Source organism: Myxine glutinosa, chromosome 1 (genome assembly GCF_964187855.1).
Source record: "Myxine glutinosa chromosome 1, kmMyxGlut1.1, whole genome shotgun sequence".
Lineage (NCBI taxonomy): Eukaryota > Metazoa > Chordata > Myxini > Myxiniformes > Myxinidae > Myxine > Myxine glutinosa.
The window spans coordinates 238,685,309-238,710,284 of record NC_136261.1 but is presented as its reverse complement, the minus strand read 5'-3'; the positions used below and the strand labels follow the sequence as shown (position 1 = coordinate 238,710,284).

Sequence of the window (24,976 nt, the reverse complement as noted above, 5' to 3'; positions counted from 1 at the left end):
AAACACCATTAACTGCTTCACGAAATCATTCATACATTTTTTGTGACAGCATCTTGTGTATAATTCGTATTCATGGCCATCCTTGAACTATTTTATTTTTATTAACTCAACTGGACTACTGTCCAGTTGAGTTCATCAGATACTGAACCTTCCGGCGTCTGTCGTCGTCGTCCGTCTGTCGTCCGTTAACTTTTCGACGTTAACACTCCAGCGTCCACAAATATCAACCTTATCCCTGCGCATCGTAAGAGTGTGACTAAGGGTTGGTGTCAGGAAGGGCATCCGGCCATAAAAACATTGCCTCAAACAGGGAACCATGATTGTCATGGGGCCCGCAAGGCTAACCCCCGCTCTAGCGGGGCAAATGGCATTAAAATGATCATTCATTCATTCATTCTGATCAAATTGACAGGCAGCATCCTTACCACACGAACAAGGTTGGTATTACATTTCAGCCCGATCCGTTGAAAAATGGCGGACGTAGGCGACAATTTTGTTTTTGGTCATGAAAACGACGTTAACACTCTGGCGTCCACAAATATTAACAGATTTTGATCAAATTTAGAATGTGTAACCCTTACCACACAAGGTAGGTTGCTGTTGCATTCCAACCCGATCCGTCACAAAATGGCCGCCATATTGTACAGAGTTATACGGTATCAAGAGAGTGTGCCAGTGGAATCTCACTAACTTATTGTTTTGCTTCTTGGATTGGGACTGCATCTTCTTCAAATTTTAATTAGTCTCCACCCCAAATGGGTCGTGAGACTATTGTAACTACCCTGGCTGTCTGTCTTTTGCTGTGTCTGTGTCTGTCTGTGTCCAAATCTTTATATTTTAACTTTACAATTTTTATGTCTCCACTGACGAAGTTGCCGGATGCAATATGTTTTTGGGTTGTCCATACGTGATAGGTTTTCATTACCGCAATAACTTGAGACTGATTGAAAGGATCAAAGTTAAACTTGGTGCAGATATGTATAATGAGGTAAAGATGAACCTATTTGATTTTGGGGCCAAGAGGTCAAATGTCAAAGTCTGTAATAGGTTTATAACTTGAGAGCAGCTGAAGGGATCCAAGTCAAATTTAGTGCAGGTATATATAATGATGTAAAAATTAACTGATTCAATTTTGGGGTCAAGAGGTCAATGCTTAAATGTCAAGATGTCCCGTTAGGTAAAATATTTGCCACCGAGCTAACTTGTGCACCAGTCATGGGATTTTCACCAAACTTGGTATAATTATTTGTTATGTTGCAAAGATGAACTTATTCGATTTCTGCATCGAGTTCAAAGGTCAGCTTCTGCAATAGGTTTTTTACTGAGATAACTTGATAACAGCTGAAGGGAACTAAGTCTAACTTGGTACAAGAATGTATAATGATGTAAAGATATATGGATTACATTATGGGATAAAGAGGTCAAAGGTCAGAGGTCCCGTTAGGTAGATATTCAATTACTGCGCTAATTTGTGAACCACTGATGGGATTTTGACCAAACTTGGTACAAGTATATATTTTAATGAAAAAGTAAACTCATTCGATTGTGGCATTGCAGGTCAAAGGACAGAGGTCATGCCAGGTAAAAATGTGATACCTGAGAACAGGAAGATGATGGGTGGATGATGATCTATAAATTGGCTCATGACAGTGGTGAGGATAGCAAGGACATGAGGGGGGGGGGGGGGGCGATTATAGATTGTGGTGGGAGGCTAGTGACAGAGAGGTTGTGTGGAGTGACAATACAATAAGTGACAGTATTGAAGTTGTGGGAAGGATATTTCAAGCAGCTGTTGAATCAGGAAGGAAGGGACGCCGAGTTGGAGCTACCGAGTTATGTGGAGTGGAAAGTGGTGTTGGTGGAGATCACGGAAGAGGAAGTGTGGACAGCATTGACGAGGATGAAAAAGGGAAGGGTGCCTGGCATTGCTGGGGTGTGTACAGTGATGATAATTGCAGCGGGAGAAGTCAGAGGCAGGTGGACGAAGAAGTTGTTGAATGTATTTATGAGAGATGGGTCAATTCTTGAGAAATGGAGGACAGGGTTGATTGTGTTGATATGGAAGGGGAAGAGGGATGTTCTATATCCAGGGAAATACAGGGGCAATACTCTCCTTTGTCATGTCATGAAGGTCCTGGAGAGGGTTCTGGATAGGAAGATAAGGAAGAATGTGGAGAATGGGATCGGAAAAGAGCAGCAGGTGTTTAGAAAGGATAGGGGAATGATAGATGTGATGTTCGTGCTGAGACAGCTGGTGGATAAGAGGTTGGAGGTGCAAGGTGAAATGGCATTGGGATTTATGGATCTGGAAAAGGCCTATGACACTGTTTCTGAGAGAGATAGTGATGGCAACACTGAGATGGATGGGAGTGCCGGAGGTAGAAGTTCGGTTGATGGAAGAGATGTACAAAGGCATGAAAAGAGTTTTTGTTTGTCCTGGGATGTCGGAGGAGTTCAATATGAACATCGGTTTGAGGCAGGGACGTGCTCTCATCCCACTCCTGTTTATCATGGTGATGGAGGTGGTAAGCAGAAAGGTAAACAGGAAAATATATTCTGGGGAGGATATTGTATGCAGACGATCTGGTTGTTGTGGTGGAGAGTAGGCGGGAGATGCAGGAAGTACTGGAAGAGTGGAAGGAGGAATTTGTGAAACATCGGCTGAAGATGAGCTGGAGAAAATGGAGGTGATGTGGGTTAGGCAGCAGAGAAAATAAATATATATCAGGTTAGAGGGGAAGGTAATCAGACAAGGAAGTAGGTTTGAGTATCTTGGTGGAACAGTGACTGGGGATGGTAAGTCAGAGGCAGAGTTTGGAGGAAGATTCAGATGGGTGCAAATGCGTGGATGAGGGTGGAGGGTGTAATGGCAGACGGATTTCAAGGAAATTGAAAGGAAAGGTTCTGATGTCGTGTATGATGCCGGCCTACCTTTACGTTCTGGAGATGGTGGCACTGACAGACAACAACAGAGGCTGCAGGTTTGCGAGAACAACTGGGTCAGGAGGATTGTGGAAGTGAAGAGGGTGGATAGCAGGAGATTGGTGTGCAGATGAGCTTGGCGGGGGAGATTGGTGAAATGCTGACTGAGATGGGCTGGACACTTGGTGCAGATGGGGGAATGGAGAATGGCAAAGAGAGCGGATAGTTTGAGGGAACAAGGTTTGAGGAAAAGAGGTAGACCACGGTTTTGATGGGAGGATTGTGTGAAGAAGGACATAAGTAAGGGGGTGGGGGTAGTTGAAGCATGGAGGCAGTTGGCTGTGGACAGAGGGGAGTGACGGGAGTATTGTGGTCAAGGCAGGGCAGGAGCTTTGTGCCATCAGACCTCACCCCTTATAAATGGAAAAGGAGGAGAACAACAACAACTGAAGAACAGTTGAAGGTATTGGTTCACGAGTTATCAAACAGTGACCATTATATTCGTCATGGGTGTGTGTCTGTCTGTCTGTCTGTCTGTCCGCAGCATAACTACCCGATGATATCATCCGATCTTGATGAAACTTGGGTGGGAGGTTGATATCATGATCTAGTTGTGTCCTGCCTAGAGTAGGCGTATTGCGCCCATTGTGGGCGGAGCGACGCCCGAAAAAGATGTCTTTTAGGGGGTAATCGAGTTCAAGCTACATCTTCTCCGAGGGAGTTGTTGGAATCTGACAGGGGTTTCGGTATTTGGTTGGGCCAATGTCATGTGTCTAGCCCCACGGAGATCTGATTTTTCATTTTCGCCCCAAGGTCAAGGTCCCAAGGTCACAAAATTTAGAAAAGTCGATTTTTGATAGTTTTATTACATTGTTCGCTTCCTGAGAGTGAAATGTCATACATGATCCTATATTATCACATACATCATGAAATACAAGTTTTCCAACAAATTTCAGAATCTTCGACCTTTGACCTTTGAAGGTCACAAAGGTCAAATTTTCAAAGTTGTCGGAATCGAACCGAATTTTCGGTATTGTGTAGCTAACTAACCTCATCACTGATTATACATTATTTTCTATCATTTCAAGGTCAGTAACCTTTGTTTTGACATTTCCAAGCCAGCACCAACACAATTACGTACAGCTGGCTCTTAAAGGCCTGCGCATTCAGTGCATTGGAGCCCTTTGTAAAAAGGCATGTACGCCGCATGTCGGGGGCCGACACCTGCCACGTGGGCCCCCGACCCCCCAGTCCGGGCCTGTTTGGGTTATCGTCCGTCCTTTGTCATTGAATACCGCTCGCTCGTGAACCATCGTCGTCTCCTGACTTGTTTAAATCAAACTTGGTACAAGTATGTATAATGATGTAATGATGTGGGCTGAGGCATATTGGTCGATGTCGCGATGTCGAAGAGTGCTGTTCTAGTTTTCTCTGCAACTGCTTGTTTGCTTGATGCTACTTTCAACGTAGGAGGGGCTCTCCATGAAGAATATTTTTTATTGATAACTGACTTAATAGGTCACGTGGCATGGCATCCATATTGGAGTAAGAGAAAAAATTTAGACGTAATATTCTCAGAAACCGTTCAACAAAAAAATTGAAATTTGGCATATGTCATCATCTCCCCATGTGGTGTATACTCGTATATAGAGTGATAACGATGACCTCATCAGTGAAGTGGTATTCCAGCCATAATTGGCTGAATCAAAATCCTTATCCAAAAAAAATCTGAAACTTCATATGTATGATATATGACTGATGTGAATGGAGAATTAAATTTATGACATTGTCGGTCACGTGTCACGGTCATGGTCTTCAGAACCGCTTAATAGAGCGATGCAAAACTTCCTACAAATGATCGACTGGCCATGGGGAATATAGTTTGAAGATATTTTCATATTCACCTTCACTCATGCAATTTAGCCTTTATATGCAAACAAGTGGTTGTTAAATATCCCAATAATTAATCATTATTCAATAAAGCTATGAACAATGGCAATGCATGTGACATAATTTCGTGCATGGATGATATGGGTCACAATGGCAGTGGGCCATAATAGTAGCGTGTTTCGTTAACGATGTTCATTATTTTTGTTCAGAATGAGCGTGTGAGGTGAGATTATGCGCTCTATTGAGTGTCGTTCTAGTTTGTTAAATTGTATTACATGAATGAATGAATGAATGATCGTTTTAAGGCCATTTTTTCCCCTAGAGTGGGGGTTGGCCTTGCAGGCCCCATGACCTCATGGAGCCCTGTTTGAGGCAATGTTTTTATGGCCGGATGCCCTTCCTGACGCCAACCCTTAGTCGCCTCTTACGATGCGCAGGGATACGGTGTACCTATTCTAAATCCGGGTACACACCGGATCATTCATCCCAGCAAGCTGGTACTCAATTTGCCGACTTCAGAAGGATGACAGGCTGAGTCAACCACCCTGGTGTTAATTCAGCGATCGACCGGGATTCGAACTCAGGATCCTAGGATCCCAAGCTAGCGCCCTAACCGCTAAGCCAACACCAGGCTATTACATAATATGTGAAATTTGTTGTTCGTTTTAAAATTTCATTAAAAAAGCTATGTGAGAGCGGCATGAGACTCTACACTGGTGTACAGTGCATTCAGAATGTATTCAGCCCCCTTCACCTTTTTCACATTTTGTTATGTTGCAGCCTTATGCTGAAATTGCTGAAACGGAGCAATCTGGGGAGAAGGGCCAATCTGCCATGAAGCCCAGATCGGTGGAGTGTTGTAGTGATGGTTGTCCTTCTCGAAGTTTCTCCCATCTCCACACATGATCTCTGGAGCTCAGCCAGAGTGACCATCGGGTTCTTGGTCACCTCTCTTACCAAGGTCCTTCTCCCCTGATTGCTCAGTTCGGCCAGGCGGCCAGCTCTAGGAAGAGTCCTGGTTGTTCCAAACTTCTTTCATTTAAGAATTATGGAGGCCACTGTGCTCTTGGGAACCTTAAATGCGGCAGAAATGTTTTTGTAGGCTTCCCCAGATCTGTGCCTCGACCCCATCCTGTCTCTGAGCTCTGCAGGCAGTTCCTTCGACCTCATGGCTTGGTTTTTGCTCTGATATGCATTGTCAGCTGTGAGACCTTATATAGACAGGTATGTGCCTTTCCAAATCATGTCCAATCAATTGAATTTACCACAGGTGGACTCCAATCAAGGTGTAGAAACATCTCAAAGATGATCAAGAGAAATGGGAGGCACCTGAGCTAAATTTCAAGTGTCATAGCAAAGGGTCTGAATACTTATGTCAATGTGACATTTCAGTTTTTTCTTTTTAATAAATTAACAAAACTTTCTAAAATCCTGTTTTCTCTTTGTCATTATGGGGTATTGAGTGTAGATTGATGAGGGAAAAAATGAATTTAAACGATTTCAGCATAAGGCTGCAACATAACAAAATGTGTAAAAAGTGAAGGGGACTGAATACTTTCTGAATGCACTGTATTTGTCCAATGTTGATTTATATTTTGTGCCATTAGAGATGTACTCCATTATAATGCTCTCGTGTGCCATTACAAGGTCAAAGATCATGACCAAAAGTGCAGTCCCTCCCCCAAATTATTTTTTCCTTTTTGACATTTTGTTTTTGTCATATGTACAAATGGCTACTTATTCACGTATACCACACCTCATTGTGGATGCGATGGCGATGCGGACAGAAAGGCGAGTCCGGCTCCTTTGCACTGCTTAAAAGGTTACATCCCTTGGCAGGGCAATGCACTAGGTATAAATCTCCATGTTGATGACGAGGGCACTTATTTTTAGGGAGCTGTTCCCTCGTAGATCAAATGTCAAGGAACAAACCCAATCGTTGTAGTATTACTAGATTTTAACCTGGAAGGCTTTCTTGAAGATATATTCAAGGTAAACTTGTATATTATTTATCATCCATATTTGTTTCCTTTCTTCAAATCAAAATGTAAGCTCATTTCTTGAATTTCTGTTTCAGCTGAACAGTTTTGGAAAAAAAAAAAGCATACTTAAAAATCAGTGGACCTCTTCATTATACCATAGCTAATTTATTTGTGCAGATGAAAATATACGTATGTACACTGGGTATTTGCATTCAGCGCGATGCTTTTTCTCTTTTTACAACCACATCTGGTAGGTTGGTACAGATGCATTTCTAAATGGTACATGAAAACTTCATACATTTTTCAGCATTGAAAACACAAATCAAAGCTCAATTGTAATGCTGTGTGGAGTAGGGAGAGGAATTGTGAAATGAATGCACTGTTTCCTGCTCCTAAATGCACTCGAGCGAGATGAAATATTCACGAGGCTGCGATTTTGTGGCCTCGTACGTAACGCCAGATCACTTTTCTCAGCCAGGCACTGCTGAAGCCATCAAGCAGCCAAGAGGGAATGCTGCTGGTTTGGATGCACCAAGATGGGCGCAACTGCCTCTCGCGCCCCACCGAAGAGCACTGAACACGATGTGCTTGAGAGCTTGGGCCGCCGAACGTACATTGGTAAGTAATCGGCCTCTTTTTGGGGGGTCTGATAATTTTTCAGTTGACCTAGTCACATCAGTGGCTTGCCAAGTATTGCATGCCCCAGCTGGCAAGAGCTTGTGACTATATTTAGCATTAGAACAATGCCAGGGTTTGGGTCCTGACGATCTGACTTAATACTCTTAAAAAGACATTCTTACATGGAATTGCATAACTCTTACAGCATGAGCAAAATATTGAGATGCAATTTAGAACAATGTTGCTGTTCTTTTTGAAACTTTCCTAAAGCCAAACAATAACTTTGGGAACGGCCCGGTTGCCATTCCCATCATGGGATGTTTCAGTTTGACGCCGAGTTCATAGCTTCAAACACCATGGACTGTGTTGATATCTAGGCTCCTGTTGTCAATGTAATTTATGGAGGTCTAGCAATGTCTTTTAATTTCCATGTATTTTGTGTAACATAGCTACAAGTTCTTTTTTATGCCTTAAAGTGTGCAGAAAATAAAGCTTTTTTCCCATTCCTTCGCGTCAAATATTAGGGTTATGGGCATTAGGAGATATTATTACTTGCAAAATCGAGGATTTTTCAAGTATATTGGTCTGTTGAGTTTGTTATTCTGTCTGTCTGTTTGTCTGACACTCGCCTACAGGTCACAATTCCAAACCGATCGTCATGAAACTTCACCAATTTTCAGAGGTCATCACAATTGAGAAGCCTATTGAGTTTGAGGTCAAAGGTCACATGGAAGTCAAATTTCTAAAATCACCATTTTTCATCCGATTTACTTGAAAATTGAACAGCATTTGTATGATGTCATTAAATTGGGAAACCAACTATTTTTGAGGTCAAAGGGTCAAAGGTCAACTCAAGGTCAAACCTCCCAAATGAATTTTCATATGAAAAAACCATCATTTTTCATCTGATTGACTTGAAAATTTAACAGCATTTGCATAGTGCCTCACTGAATTGGGAAACCATCTATTTTAAGGGCAAGATATCAAAGGTCAACTCCAGGTCAAACTTCTAAAATCATCAATTTTCATCTGAAAATCATCACTTTTCATTCTATTGACCTGCGATTTGATCAATATCTCCAATTTTAATCTTGATGAAATGGTCAATTTGCTGGATCAATGGTAACCCTTTTTGGGGGAGGGGGTGGGTTTTGCAAGTATCGTGCTCTGCATGACATCTTCTTTTTACTTGCAAAATCGAAGATTTTTCAAGTATATTGGTCGGTTGCATTTGTGGTTCTGCCTGTCTGTCTGTTTGTCTGTCTGTTTGTTACCGGCCTACAGGCCACAATTCTAAACCGATTGTCACAAAACTTTACCAAGTTGTATAGGTCATCCTAATTCAGAAGTCTATTGATTTTGAGGTCAAAGGTCAAAGGTCACCTGGAGGTCAAGTTTCTAAAATCGCCATTTTAAATCCGATTGACTTGAAAATTGAATAGCATTTGTATTGTTACGTGCTCTTCCCCAAACCCTGGTCACAGTGTACCTCCGAGCCCCGAGAGGAGTCACGGCAGAAAGATGTGTTATTCTGTGTCAAAGATCAATGGTGATACCACACCAATTGTTACCAACAAACAAATATTGTATTAAGGTCACACAAGAATAACAGTACAATAACAATAGTAATCAATTGTACAACAAATAGTATATCATTCCTATGATGGTACCATCAGGTTCATACAATATAACTCACTGTGCTCCAAGTGAGCGAAAAGAAGAAGATTCCCAATGTCTCTATTTCCCGGCTTCAAGCCAAAGTAGATCCACTCCAGTGATCATCCGTACGATGTCGTATCGATACCAGAATCCCGTTGGGTTGGCAGTTACACTGCCAACGATGGGTGAAGGTGTCCTCAAGAAGCGACGGGGAGATCACACCTTCAGGTATGGACGTTTGACGGCTCTCAATCGGCGAACCGCAGATTTCCCACTCAAAAGCCATGTTACACACACACCAAATTAACGTCTGAATGCGGTGAGAATGGTTGAAGCGAAGTGAAAAACCTTGAGCGATGCGCAAAGTGCGCGAGTCAAAATGGCCGACGGCCCGTTCTCGTGGCGTAACGGCACTCCGACGATTCTCACCGGAATCGACCGCAAAACCTGTCACGCAGGTTTATCTGTCACAGCGATGACAACTCTGTCGCAGGAATCCCTTTCCCGGGGAATCCAAAGTTCACCAGTGACTCGCGTTCGCCAACGTTCGCTCAGGACCTCAAAGCAGCTCGGCTTCTTGTCCGACTCACTCGCTCCGCCTTCTCTCCTCCTCTTCCTCTTCGTCGCCGTCCGTTTCCGGTTTCATTTAAAACATTAACTTTTTTACCTTTTGAAAATAGTAATCTCTATTTCCCTCAAATGACAACAATAATAGTTAAAAAAAAAAAACCACCTTTAGAGGCCATTTTTCCCCGCAAGCGGGGGTTGGCCTTTTTCGGGAACTGTGGTTGTTGTTGTTTTTTCGGTCCCCTTTTTGAAGCAATGTTTTACGGCCGGATGCCCTTCCTGACGCCAACCCTTTTTGCCGCCTTTAACGACAAGCAGGGAATTACCAGTGAACTGGTACTCAATTTGCCGACCTCGGAAGGATGACAGGCTGAGTCAACCCCCCTGGCGTTAATTCAGCGATTGACCGGGATTCGAACCCAGGATCCTAGGATCCTAAGCCGGCACCCTAGCCGCTAGCCCAACACCAGGGACAACAATAATAGTACATGGAATCAAAAATGTTTTCAGTGGATGAAAACCACAACAACGGAAGTGACGAATCCGTAACAGTATATTGAGTCAATAAATTGAGAAATTTACTATTTTTGAGGTCAATAGGTCAAAGGTCAACTCAAGGTCAAACTTCCAAAATCATCACTTTTCATCTGAAAAACCGTCAATTTTCATCCGATTGACTTGAAAATTGAACAGCATTTGCATATTGCCTCACTGAATTAGGAAACCAACTATTCTAGAGGTCAAAAGTTAAAAGGTCAACTGAAGGTCAAACTTCCAAAATCATCAATTTTCATCTGAAAAATTTCCACTTTTCATCCTGTTGACCTGAGCCTTGATCAATATCGTAAATTTTAATCTCCATGAAATGGCCAATTTGCTGTTTCAATGGAAACCTTTTGGGGGGGGGGGGGGGGGATTTTGAAAGTATCGTGCTATGCATGACGTCTTCGTGTGTTTGTCTCTCTGTTTGTCACCCATCTGCAGGTCACAATTCTAAACCGATCATGAAATTTCACCAAGTTGTGGAGGTCTTCACAATTTAGATGCCTATTGATTTTTAGGTCAAAGGTCACATGGAGGTCGAATTTCTAAAATCGCCATTTTTCATCCGATTGACTTGAAATTTTTTATAGCAATTGCACAGTGCCTCACTGAATTGGTAAACCAACTATTTTAAGGTCAAAAGGTCAATGGTAATCTCAAGGTCAAACTTCTAAAATCATCAATTTTCATCCTATTCACTTGGAAATTAAACAGCAATTACAGTGTGTCGCTGATTTGCGAAACCAACTATTTAAGGGCAAAAGGTCAAAGGTCAACTCAACGTCAAACTTCTAATATCAATTTTCATCTGAAAAATCATCAATTTTAATCCAATTGACCCGAGCTTTGATTTATATCGTCAATATTAATCTTGATGAAATGGACAATTTGATGTATCCATGATAACTTTTTTTATGGAGGAGGGGTCGATTTTGCAATTATCGTGCTCTGAATGACGTCTTCTTTGTTTATTTGTTTTTTTTATTTTTTATTTATTTAATTGTAGAGGTAGATATGAAGTAAAACTTTATTGTTGATAAATGTTTCCACTCATCATCCTTGCATGCATAATGTTAGTAATAAACAGGACAGGCTCTTTGCTAGTGGTAGTAATCAACAAAACATTTGGACTGAACATTTGAACTCTCATTGTCCAGCTCAAATTTCCTAAATTATGAAAATTTTCCTTATTACTCGATGAAGAGGTATCATCATTTCTAAAACCTTTAAAAATAATCCACTACACCTGAAAAAGTGCAAATATGTTGCAAACTTATTTTGCAACACGGTCTTCAAGCAGCCATCAATCATCTGGACTGGTCTCCCATCTCTACCACCTCTGACATCAACTCATCCTGGGAATTCTTCCAAAGTAAATTGCTCTCTCTCATGCACAGATTTATCCCATCTCGTCTTCAGTTGTCATACCCTTCCTCCCGTCCATGGTACACGGAATCTTGTGGTGAGGCTGTTGCCCAGAAACAACTTGCCTTCGTCTCCTGGAAAGCAAATCCAACGGAAGGAAATCTCATTTCCTTTCACAAAGCCCGAAACAAGTGTGTGTCCACCCTCAGGAGAGCCAGGAAACAATATCTCTCCGTTCTCAAGACCGAACTCTCTTATCTGTCTCCCTCTTCCAAATCCTGGTGGCGTCTGGTCAAATCCGTTTCTGGTGTTTGTTCCCCCTCCATCCCCTCCCTTACCTCAAACGGCTACACAGCTGACTCCGCACGTGAAAAAGCTGAATGCCTCAACTCTGTGTTTGCCTCTAAATCTTGTGTCCCAAACCCATCCCTCTCTGTACCCACCATACCCAGTCGTACCCTGCTGCTCCTGGACTCCGTGTCCTTTCCTCCTGACAAGGTGGAAAAGTTTCTGTCAACCCTCGACTCTGATTCTGCAACTGGACCCGACGGCATCAGCCCACGGGTCCTAAAATCCTGCTCTGCTGCTCTATCTCACCCTCTCTCTGTTCTCTTCACCCTCTCTTTTGCTCAAGGTCAACTGCCATCTGCTTGGAAATCAGCCAACATCACCGCTTTGCACAAAAAAGGTGCAAAAACAGATCCTAGCAACTACAGACCAATCAGCCTTCTCCCAATTATCAGCAAAGTCATGGAATCCATCATTGCTTCGGATATGAAATCTTTCCTCTTCTCCAATGGCTTGATCTCTGATCATCAATTTGGTTTCAGACCAGGTCACTCTACTCTGGACATGCTGCTTCTGCTGTCTCAACAATGGATGGAGGTCCTCAATGCCAAACAGGAAATTAGAGCTGTCTCCCTCGACATATCACGTGCCTTCGACACGGTCTGGCACCCCGCTCTGCTCACCAAACTCTCCTCCTTTGGTATCCATGGAAATCTCCACGCATGGCTGGCGGACTTCCTCTCTAGTCGTCGTCAACGTGTGGCCCTGAATGGGTTTCTCTCATCTCCTCTTCCTGTTCAGGCTGGAGTTCCCCAAGGCAGTGTTCTGGGCCCTGTGCTTTTTCTGGTCTTCATCAATGATCTCTCTGACTCTCTCGAAAATCCTCTCTATCTCTTTGCTGATGACTCCACTCTCTGCCGCTCCATTCCTCTTCCCTCAGATCGGCAGTCTGCTGCCTCCTCACTCTCTGAAGACCTGGACAAAATCACAGACTGGTCAAACAAGTGGAACATGTCTTTCAATCCTGACAAATCTCACACTCTTACTATGTCTCTCCGAAAAGATCGACTGGACAACCCTCCCATCTACTTTCTCAACAATCCTCTCCAAGAAGTTCTGTCGCTCAAGATTTTGGGTCTCACTATCTGCCATGATCTTTCTTGGGAAAACCACATTTCCAAGCTGGCCTCCAAAGCCAGTCGCCGACTGGGCATCCTCCGTCGTGCGAAGTCCTTCCTCGGCACACCTGAGCTCCTCACCACATACAAGGCTTTCATCCGCAGCTCAATGGAATACTGTTCTCCCCTATGTGCCGGTGCTCCTGCCTCACACCTAGCTCGGCTTCACGCTGTTGAAACCAAAGCTTTCAGAATTATTGGAATCTCCCGCGATGAAGCTATCTCTGAGGGCCTTTCACTCACTCACCGCAGGCAGGTAGGTGGTCTTTCTGTCTTCTACCGACTCCTCTCCGGCCTTGCACCCCCAGCTCTCTCTGTGCTCTGTCCCCCAAATATTCCTACAGGTCGCACAAGATCTGCCAGCAACCCTCTGATGGTTAAACTGCCGAAATCTCGGCTCTCTGCTCACCTTCACTCTTTCATTCCTCTTTTCTCCCGCCTCTGGAACAAACTCCCTCACTCCCTTCAATCCCACTCCTCCCTCCAGGTCTTTAAAACAGCTGTTCACCACCATCTCTTATCTTCCCCCATCCAAAACCTTGATCTTTTCTACCCCCGCTAATTCACCCCAGATCCACCTTGTTTGAAATTCCAACTTCTTTCCTGGAAGTCCTGGCAGTGTCCATATGTTTTATACCTCTCCCACCGCCCCCTTCCCATGCCCCCCCCCCCAAAGCCCTCGCCCTCTCTCAGATCTCTCGATGTCTCCATGTCTCTCGGTCCCTGCTCTCAAATGTTGTGTTTGTGTCCTTACCCCTCTCTCCCCATCTTGTCTACCGCTCCCGATGTTATATGTTTTATGTGTCGGTTTGTCTTTCTGTGTGATTAATGTTCGCTCTTTCACGAGCCTCGATCTTGTATACAAAAAAAAAAAAAAAAAAAAAAAAAAAAAAAAAAAAAACTTATTTACCAGCCAAAGACATTGTTGATACATCTGTGTGAAGACAAAGTAAGCATGTTTTGGGTAGGGGGCAGGGAGGATGTGACTCAAAAGAAGGTGCGGCGATACATCTGCTGTGATTTATGTTCCATGCAAATGTTTGTCTTCCAAAAAGTACATAATATTTGTGAATAGTAAAGTGAAATTTGGTGCAAGCCTTAACAATGAATTATGAAAAACGCTCGTTGAGAAAAAACTTCCTCATAATGAATGGCACGTTTTGCGGGCAATCCCTTTTTTGATGAACAAATTTCAACTCGAGATAATGAACAGTGAAGCGTGAAATCAGAAGTCAAATTTATTGGGCCATTGCAGAGGAAGCGATACTAACCCGAAGCCGAACAGAACATTTAACAATTCAATTGCTGGGGTATATAGAATGCATTTGATCTGAGAATGCATGATCGATATAAAAGTAGATCTATGTGCAGACAGTCACTAACCCACTGACCGACTGCATTGGCTTCTCCATTTTCCTCAGGAATTGGCAAGATGGCCAGTTTTTTAGGCACAATCATAGCTAAACAGGAACTGTAGCTTGGGCCATATAAGGTGAAATTTCAGAAAATAATTGGTTTTGTTTGTTTATTAATTCTTTTTGGGGGAGTAAAACATGGCAGTATGCCATCCCTCCATAGACTGAATGCAAACCTTTTCTTTTTTAAAGGTAATTTTTCAAGGGGGGTTGGGGTAGAATTCATCATGTAGTAATAGCTTTCCGATTCCATGACCATAGCCAAGAACAGTGTCTCCAGTTCAGAAGATAGTATGTCATTATTGCTCTTCGAAGAAGGACCACAAAAGCTCCATGACATCTTCAAAAGCTTGGCACCATGTGTGCAAAGAGTACAAGGTGACTGCAAGGTGCGCATAAACATGTGTGCAAGGTGACTCAGATTTCCTGTACATATACAGATGAGTATTTATGCAGGTAAAGCTGTAAGGCATTGCTTTAGACTTCGCTGTTATTAATTAAATCCCAGCTTGTCAGTGTTGGGTTATCAGATGCCTTGTCTACACTCTTGTGTGGACATATTCGATTGTATGCCTTTCTGATAAAGGCTAGATAGGCCTTTGGGTCAGTAACGTATGTAGTACAGGGTCCGTCAGGGAGGTGTGACGATTTTCAGAAAACTCGTACACAGTTATTTTTAGTCGAATTTCAATTTTTATTTTTTTTAAACACTACATATATAATGCCATGTAATACACTGTAACAAAGACATTTTAAAAATGTAATTCATGTTTGAAAAATGACATCATCTAAATGGCGGCCGTTCTTGTCCAAGCATTCTTGCAGACGCGCGGAAAAGTTGTCCATAGACCTTTCAACCATGGCAAGTGGAATAGCTCGAATTTCTCTGGTGATGGCATCTGAAAGGGTCTCAAGAGTGCGTGGTTTTTCAATGTAAACCTTAGCTTTCAGGTAACCCCATAAAAAATAGTCACAGGGTGAAAGATCGGGCGATCGAGGGGGCCACTCCACATCCCCACGGATTGAAATGAGGTGCCCTGGAAAATGTTCTCTTAATAAGGCCATTGATTCTCTTGAGGTATGGCAAGTAGCCCCATCTTGCTGAAACCAAACTGTAGGGAGGTCAATGCGACGTCGTCTCAATTCAGGCAGTAAGAACTCGCGCAACATCGTAACATAACGTTGTGAGTTGACTGTCACAGTGCGTCCGCCTTCCTTGAAAAAATAAGGCCTCACAGATCCAGTTGTCCTGAAGTTTTTTACCCACTTCAATATTGTGTTTCGAGACGGAACGGCGCCACGTCGACCAACATTGAAGCGAGTACGAAATCTGCGCTGTGTAAGCACCACTGAACTACCCGTTTGAATAAACGTCTCAACAACAAAGACGCGATGTTCAATCGTCCACAGCTCCATGGCTACTGAAATGGCGCCTAACAACGAGTAACCAACAACCATCACGCATGCGCTAGACCCCCCACTTGCATTGTTATACCCAATTCAAACATGAATTACATTTTTTTAAATGTCTTTGTTAGTGTATTAAATGGCATTATATATGTAGTCTTTAAAAAAAATAAAAATTGAAATTCGACTAAAAATAACTGTACGAGTTTTCTGAAAATCGTCACACCTCCCAGCCGGACCCTGTATTAACAGAATAAGTTTAATTCCTTCCCAAACCCTGACTGTGACCATGTCTTGTGCTGCATCGTCAGTGATAAGTAATTGCATACTGTTTACTGAGCTGGGAATAACTGGGATTATTTTAACCTGTGGACACAATTTGGTAAGCCATATAATGTTGTTTTGTTTTCCTTTTCCAATCACGTAAGTATTTATATTCTAATATAGGAGAAAATCATCATCATTGACAAAACGAGCATTTTATTACTGTTCTAGTTATTACTGTGAACTATTATCATTGTCATTACTAGCAGAGTAACCATCTGGGTGGGTCGGATGTGCGCATTACTTGTTGAAAAAAGTATGGGTTTTGCAAGAAGACCATAGATGTTCTTGTGGTGTGTGTCTAAAAGGTTCTAATGGTCTAAAGGGTATGTTCCAATAGTAGTTAGGGTCTTCTCAGCAAACATTACCGCTTTACATAAAAGATACAAAAACAGATCCCTTCAACTACAGACCAATCGGCCTGCTCCCAATCATCAGCAAGGTCATGGAATCCATCATCGCTTCCTACATTAAATCATTCCTCTTCTCCAATGGCTTGATCTTGGATCAACAATTTGGATTAGACCAGTTCACTCTACTCTGAACATGCTGCTTCTGCTGTCTCAACAATGGATGGAGGTCCTCAATGCCAGACATGAGGTCAGAGCCATCTCCCTAGACATATCATGAGCTTTCGATTTGGTCTGGCACCCCACACTGCTCACCAAACTCTCTTCTTGTGGCATCCAAGGCAATGTCCACTCATGGCTTGTGGACTTCCTCTCCTGTTAATGTCAATGTGTGGCTCTTAATTGAATCCTCTCATCTCCTCTTCCTGTCCAGGCTGGAGTTTCTCAAGGCAGTGTTCTGGGCCCTGTCCTTTTTCTAATCTTTATCAATGATCACTGCGACTCGCTGGAAAATCCTCTTTGCCTTTTGGCTGATGACTCCACCCTCTGCCGTACCATCTCTCATCCCTCAGATTGGCAGGCAGTAGCCTCTTCACTCTCTGCAGACCGGGATAAAATCCCAAGATGGTCAAACACTTTGAACATGTCTTTCAATTCTGGCAAATCACACACTCTCATTGTGTCTCAAAAAGCACCGTCTGGATAACCCACCACTGCCACCCCCTACCCTCCCTCCCCCCCACCATATACTTTTTCAACAATCCTCTCGAAGAGGTTCAGTCACTCAATCTTTTGGGGCTCACTATCTGCCATGATCTTTTCTGGGAAAGCCACATTTCCAAGCTGGCCACCAAAGCCAGTCACCAACCAGGCATCCTCCATTGTGCAAAGTCCTTCCTCGACACTACTGAATTCACCACATACAAAGCTTTCATCCACAGCTTGATGGAGTACTGCTCTCCCCTCTGGGCTCGTGCTCCTGTCTCACACGTAGTTCGGCTTCACGCTGTGGAAACCAAAGCTTTTAGAATCATTTGTATCTCCCACGATGAGGCTGAGTCATGGGTCTTTCACTCTCACCACAGGAAGATCAGTGGTCTTTCTTTCTTCGACTGACTCCTCTCTGGCCTTACATCCCTTTTGCTCTGTCCCACCAATATTTCTGCAGGGCGCTCAAGGTCTGCCAACCAACCCCTTCTGGTGACACTGCCAAAATCAAGACTCTCTGCTCACCTTCACTCTTTCATTCCTCTTTGTTCCTGCCTCTGGAACAAACTCCTACACTCTCTTCAATCCCTCTCCTCCCTCCAGGTCTTCAAAACAGCTGTTCACCACCATCTGATATCTTCCCCCATCCAAAACAATGATCTTTTCTACCCCCGTTAATCCACCCCAACCCACCTCCTTCAAATTCCCTGTTTTCTTTCATGAAATCCCGTGTAGTGTCCATCTTGTTTATCTTGTTTCTTGCCCCAGCCCTCTCCCTTCAACAGATCTCCTGATGTCCCTGTTCTCTACTGTTGTTGTGCTTCCCTCTCTCTGTCTCCCCCCCCCCCCCTCCCTCTTGTCTCCCGCTCCCTTTATTATATGTTATATTTCTTTTCTCTTCCACGAGCTTCTACTAAGTATACAAAAATTTTTTTGACAAGCTTGCATAAAATCCTCAATTTTCAAACAGTTGACTTGAAATTTGAGCAGAGTTTGCATATTGGGTCACTGAAGCTTGTTTGCATTTGAGGTCAAAAAGTCATGGTCACTTAAAATCATCAATTTTTTTGTATTTCTGCTGTTTTCATCATGTTTAGCTTACAGAAAAAGTCTGAATACAAAGCGGATGCAGACAGGCTTTGCATTTTCAGATGCTTTCTCATAATTGTTGCACCAATTTCAATTCTGATTGTACTATTTTGAAAGAATAATGTGTATTGGATGTTGCTTATGCATTAGTTTTAGTTGTATGATAATATAAAATACGTTGCATATTTTTTCTGAAGGCGTTTAGAAAGTTTGGTACAGTATAGGTCTTTTTTGGAAAGAAAGTGTTGACTTTGAAATGATGAGGTTAAATCATTTTTCAAAATTATAAATTTTGAAATAAAAGTCTAAGTTGTGTTTGCATTTGGTGTCTACGTGTGACCAAAGCAGCGCCATAGCTTAATGCTCTACATTTGTTGCAGTGTTTTATCTCCAATCGCAATTTTTGTTTTTATTAGAACCAAAGTTGGAGGTGTATGTTGCAAAAGACTATCCTGATAGTTTGGTCTTCTCAAATTATTCGTTCCAAGGAGCAAAACCTAATCAGTTTTTTTACTATCATCAATTTCAGGAACGATGGGTGCTGGTGAGTTTAGTCAAGAAAGGCGACAGCTGAGCCTTGGCAGCAAAACTACAGTGGCACAAGGGGGAAATCGCAAGCGGAGGGCGACGGCACTGACTGTTGCAGCGAGTGGCCTTGCTGCACTCCGAAGACGTCTTACAAGACGACGACGTAGCTCGAGCCGAAAGAGCGGACAGGGTCGGGCCTTCCGCGAGATCCTCTTGGGGTGGGATGTGCACTCTGTCCATGCGCTTCTGGAAGAGTACCGAGCAATAGCAGCACTGAAGCAGCTCTATATTCAAGTAGCAAGAGCACGACCCTCCACATCTGACCTTGCTGCTGACTTTAAAGAGCTGGCCAACAATGGTTCCTGCTCTGATGTTGTGCTCGTATTTTGTGGGGCCCGTTTTCCAGCCCATCGTGCCATCCTTGCAGCTCGGTGCCCTCGTCTGCGAGCGCGACTTTCTACCCTTCCCCTGGACCACAATGCAGAATTGTCCCTCGATATTCAATTGCCCGATTCCATAACTGACTCTGCTTCCTTTGAAGTTGTTCTGCAGCATGTTTATTGTGGGAATGTTGAAGATGCACAGCTTCTGCAGCACCTCAGCAAAGAGCTTGACTTTTCTAGTTTGCCTAATGCTGGATTACAGGTGAGTTTTGTGTTGAATAAAGGAAATGTATGAACAGTTGCTTATTTAAGAGATGAGGAGAACAAGGTCCACCTTATAAATAAAGGAAATGTATGAACAGCTGCTTATATAAGAGATGAGGAGAACAAAGTCCACCTTATGATGCTCATTCATGCTACACAGGTTCTGCTGAGCGGTGCCTGCTATCGATACGATTCTGTCCTGGCTTTCTCAGCAAGTGGTGAAGGAGCCGACATGCCTGCTGTCCTGGAGCTCCCATGTCATAGTGCAGTTCTAGCTGCACGCTCACCATTCTTCCGTGCTGCACTTGAACGCATGTTGAGGGCACAAGGGGTTAAAGTTCCTACTCTTCCTACTCGCATCGTCCTGGATCAGACAGTGTTACCAGGCAGGTGAGATTCGGTGCAGTTGCCTGCATGGATGGAGCAGTCGTATTGCCTTTTCTTTATATTAAATCATACAAAAATATGCAACATGCTGTATGTCTATCGGACCGCTCTACATTCGGCCGTTACTCATCAAATGTTAACCAAAATTTCCAGGAGGACTGGGCATCACATGACGGAGGTTGTAGCAACTTCACCCACCCCTTCTCCAAGGGGGTTTTCCACCTTGAACGAACTTCATGTCAAAGTGTATAAATAGCTTATCATGGCGTTTCTTGGGGCATACCTGCCAGAAATAAAAAATATATCCACAAATTACAGTATCCAGACAGTTCTGTCCAACATATGATTACCTCTGTATACAGTCTTCAACAGGTTGTTCAGCACGAAACTGAAAGGGAAAGAGGAAAATAGTTTTTAGAGGAAACCTGACGTCCTTGAGGCATTCAAGGCTCCATCGCATCCTCCACAGACTAGTTGATTCAAGCGTTCCCGCCTTACGATGCCTCTAGGTATATTTATTGTGCTAGGCCTCCTCGCAAATTGTATATTAATTTCTCCTCCACATCTTCCAATCACTTCAATTGTAGAACCCCGGAGGATGAAACGTTGCACTATTTCCACATTATCTCCCAATCTGAACACATCAATCTTCTCGATGACAACATTTGCCTTTTTTTCGGTTTAAATAAAGATCAGCCTTTTCACTTTCCTTCTTCACTGTCTGTAGCAGTTTCATCAAGTCCTCTTTACTTTCTGCCAACAGAGTGGCATCATCAGCATACATTATGTTGTTGACACATCTTCCTCCAATCCTGACTCCATCTTCTGTGTCATCCAAGTTTGATTTCTCATCAAAATCATCATGCTAAAATGTGCAATTTGGTGTCTGTCTGTCGGTCTGACGATTTTTGACCGCTCCACATTCGGTCGTTACTTATCCAATCTCAACCAAGCTTAACAGGGAGACTAAGGGTCACATGATGGAGGTTGTGGCGATTTAGCTTCCTCCTCCTCCCCCCCCCCCCCCCCACCCCTCCCTCCACCCAAAGGGGGGTATCCTCTGAAAAGATGGTTGCGTGTTGAGGTGTATATCCGTGTTAAGATAGCTTTATCGTGGCGTTTTTCCAAAGACACTTCTAATACCAAACACAACAACACTACACTAAATATAATAGCAAAATATGAATGTTATTACAAAACAATATTAATACTAACACTATCCCGTCTCCCCAAGGGTTTTTTTCCTCCTTGAACAAACGGCGTGTTAACGTGGACGAACAGCTTATTGTGCCGTTTTGGTGGGAACACGCCCTACCAGAGGTAAAAATATTATAAAACACAAAAACGTTTGATTACCTTTTGAAACAGTCGCTACTACTGTTTAACACAAAACTGAAAGGGAGGAAACCCATGGTGTGTTCAGTTACCAAGAGCAGCTAGCTCGTGCTTGCCAAGCCAGTCTTATCAACGGTTTTGAATGGAGTGCTTGCTCTAATGCTTAAACCACTTGGCGAGCTCTCTGCAAGAAACTTGATAAATAAACATACCCCTGATGTTCTTGAGGCCCAAACCTAGATCTACTGTCATCTACAGTATATACCCTAGAGAGGAATGACCCTTCCTGGTGCTCCCTTGGGAACAGATGTACTAGGAATAACAAATTAATCAGTCAATTCAGTCCGATGATAATAGTATAATACTAATAATACTAATAATAATATTACTACCACGCAGGTGAGTTTTGTTGTTGGTGAGGGAAAGCGCAAGACAGCAGGATGGCCTAGAGGTATGTATAATCAATCGCCATTTGTTCTTTCATTCCCCTCATTATTTGATCAACTATGGCCTGGAAAGTGTTCGGGTCTGTTCCCATTGTCCCTGGCTCCCTCATAGGGGAGGGGGGTGGACTAATGCTCGGGACGGGGTAGGTTCCACTCCTATTTTCATCAAATTCTACCCCCAGCTCACTTCCATATTCTTCGGGACCCTCCACTTGGTCGGCCATGCCGTTCACGTCTGCCATTACGTGCTGACAAAGCGGTTCCCGCTCACGCATATTTTACCTCAGAAAAGAAAAGATTTTAAATTTTCTGAAAAACGTGATGTTGCACTTCGTACACCAATAACTATAGAATTTGGACACCCCGGTACTACAATCGCCTCCCCCTCGACGAGAGAAAGACGATCGTTAAAAAAATTGCTTCGGAAAGCTGAGTGCAATTTCACCCGAAGCGGGTGTCAAACTCGCAACCTTCAAACAACAAGTGTCCGAGGTTCGAATCCCACTCTCCTGACACCAGTTGTCATGTGTCTACCCTGTCATGAACAACGCAGGGCGACACGGATGACCATCCGAGCTTTAACTCCAAGGCGTTAAATCCAATGGCGGACCTTTGTTATACACGCGGGGAGAGGGAGTGGGGGAAGAGCCACGTGCGCTTACCTGCACGGGTCCACCGGCCGTCTTCGCACCTGCGATGATTAATTCAAAACCGACACAGGACTTAACTGAACAAAAATACTGACTTTATTAAGGAAATGCTGGGTAACAAAATAATGCACGATGAAAACTATGATTCGTAAATGGGACGTCCCCACACAGACCCGTATATAGCACAAAGAGAAGAATAACTGGAAAATAAATGTGTTATTTTGTGGGCACTTAGCTCTGTGCAGCTCTTGAGCCCCTTCGGGAACCGCCCACGCCCCGAGCGCGCAATCCGGACGCGGCACAGGCCCTGGTGGTAAGTAGGCCTCAGCGCGCTCTCGTTCATCCTCGTCAGCCTCACCAGCACACCTGTCTCTCAGCGCAAGAGCGCTATGAACTGTGACTGTTCGTCGTGAAATCCCGAAGCAGAGAGAGCATATCGGCGACCGTTCACTATCAAAGCCAGAAAACCGAGAGAGATACCAAGAGGAGACAACACAAACGGTGGTCACTTTCTATCAAAACCAATCGTGCAAGAGCACAAAATGTCGGGATTCAAGACCAATCACTGCTCTCCGGGGCGTGACCTTACAGACCTGCCTGCTTGATGTGGTGATGTCGCAGCTGGCAGTGCCAGCGGTATTGTTCAACGTCTTGTTCCGGTTGCTTTTATTTAGTGTTATAAATGCGCGATTTCTTGTTGTGTGTGTGCTGCGTTGTCATAATGTACAGAGGAAAAATAACAAAGGCCATTACATACAGGGGATGAATTACCCATAATCCATAACTAATTAACATAACCCCACCCCTCTCATGGCGACGAAGATACGCTCTTAGGTGCTGTCCCATATTTTTTTTTTTTTTTTGTGTGTACAGGATCGAGGCTCGTGAAAGCTAACATTTATCACACAGAAAAATCAAACAGACACACAAAACATATAATAAGGATAGCGGTAGACAAGATGGGGAGAGAAGGGGAAGCACACAAACACAACATTTGAGAGCAGGGACATCGGGAGATCTGTGGGAGGGCTTGGGAGGAGGAGGGGTGGGAATGGGGGGGAGGTGTGGGAGAAATATAAAACACAAGGACACTGCAAGGACTTCCAGGAAGGAAGTTGGTATTTCAAAAAAGTGAATAAAAAAAACAAAAAAAAAACAAACAAACAAAAAAAAAACCCACCGTTTAGAGGCCATTTTTCCCCGCAAAGCGGGGGTTGGCCTTTTCGGGGACCGTGGTAGTTGTTTTTTGGTCCCCTTTTTGAAGCAATGTTTTACGGCCGGATGCCCTTCCTGACGCCAACCCTTTTTGCCGCCTTCAACGACAAACAGGGAATTACCAGTGAACTGGTACTCAATTAGCCGACCTCGGAAGGATGACAGGCTGAGTCAACCCCCCTGGCATTAATTCGGCGATCGACCGAGATTCGAACCCAGGATCCTAGGATCCTAAGCCGGCACCCTAGCCGCTAGCCCAACACCAGGGATATTTCAAAAAATATCTCAAAAAAGTGAATATTGGGTGAAATTTGTGGGGGTAGACAAGATCAATGTTTTGGTTGGGGGAAGATAAGAGATGCTGGTGAACAGCTGTTTTAAAGACCAGGAGGGAGGAGTGGGATTGAAGAGAGTGAGGGAGTTTGTTGCAGAGGCGGGAGAAAAGAGGAGTGAAGGTGAGCAGAGAGTCTTTATTTTGGCAGTTTAACCATAAGAGGGTTGCAGGCAGATCTTGTGCGACCTGTAGGAATATTTGGGGGACAGAGCCCAGAGAGAGCTGGGGGGGCAAGGCCAGAGAGGAGTCGGTGGAAGACGGAAAGACCACCAACCTGCCTGCGGTGAGTGAGTGAAAGGCCCTTGGAGTTAGCTTCATCGCGGGAGATTCCAATGATTCTGAACGCTTTGGTTTCAACAGCGTGAAGACGAGCTAGATGTGAGGCAGGAGCACCAGCCCAGAGGGGAGAGCAGTATTCCATTGAGCTGTGGATGAAAGCCTTGTATGTGTTAAGGAGCTCAGGTGTGCCAAGGAAGGACTTTGCACGATGGAGGATGCCCAGTCGGCGACTGGCTTTGGAGGCCAGATTTGAAATATGGTTTTCCCAGGAAAGATCATGGCAGATAGTGACACCCCAAAGCTTGAGTGACAGAACTTCTTGCAGAGGATTATTCAGAAAGTGGATGGGAGGTTTGTCCAGTCGGTCTTTTCGGAGAGACATCGTAAGAGTGTGAGATTTGTCATGATTGAAAGACATGTTCCACTTGTTTGACCAGTCTGTGATTTTGTCCAGGTCTGCAGAGAGTGAGGAGGCTGCAGATTGCCGATCTGAGGGATGAGGAATGGAGCGACAGAGAGTGGAGTCATCAGAAAAGAGATAGAGAGGATTTTCAAGAGAGTCAGAGAGATCATTGATGAAGACCAGTAAAAGCACAGGGCCCAGAACACTGCCTTGGGGAACTCCAGCCTGAACAGGAAGGGGAGATGAGAGAAATCCATTCAAGGCCACACGTTGACTGCGACCAGAGAGGAAGTCTGCAAGCCATGCACGGAGATTTCCATGGATACCATAGGAGGAGAGTTTGGTGAGCAGAGCGAGGGCGAGTCTTGAAAGTTTTGCTTTCTACATGTACTAGTATAATAGTATATATATAATATTATACAGACTTGGCATTTAATATGGAATATT

General features: G+C 43.8%; 1 protein-coding gene across 2 annotated transcripts in view; it reads left to right on the top strand.

Annotated features, from left to right (window-relative positions):
• LOC137435312 (BTB/POZ domain-containing protein 7) overlaps positions 1–24,976 on the top strand; it is a 106,036-nt gene that overhangs the window by 36,259 nt on the left and 44,801 nt on the right. Inside the window, exons 2-4 of one of the 2 annotated variants that reach the window (XM_068128993.2) lie at positions 7,269–7,412; positions 18,835–19,478; positions 19,641–19,870. In XM_068128993.2, the coding sequence (XP_067985094.2) occupies positions 7,331–7,412; positions 18,835–19,478; positions 19,641–19,870 (956 nt within the window). In that variant the 5' untranslated portion in view covers positions 7,269–7,330. The remainder of the gene's footprint in view (positions 1–7,268; positions 7,413–18,834; positions 19,479–19,640; positions 19,871–24,976) is intronic. The other variant, XM_068129002.2, reaches the window with a different exon arrangement.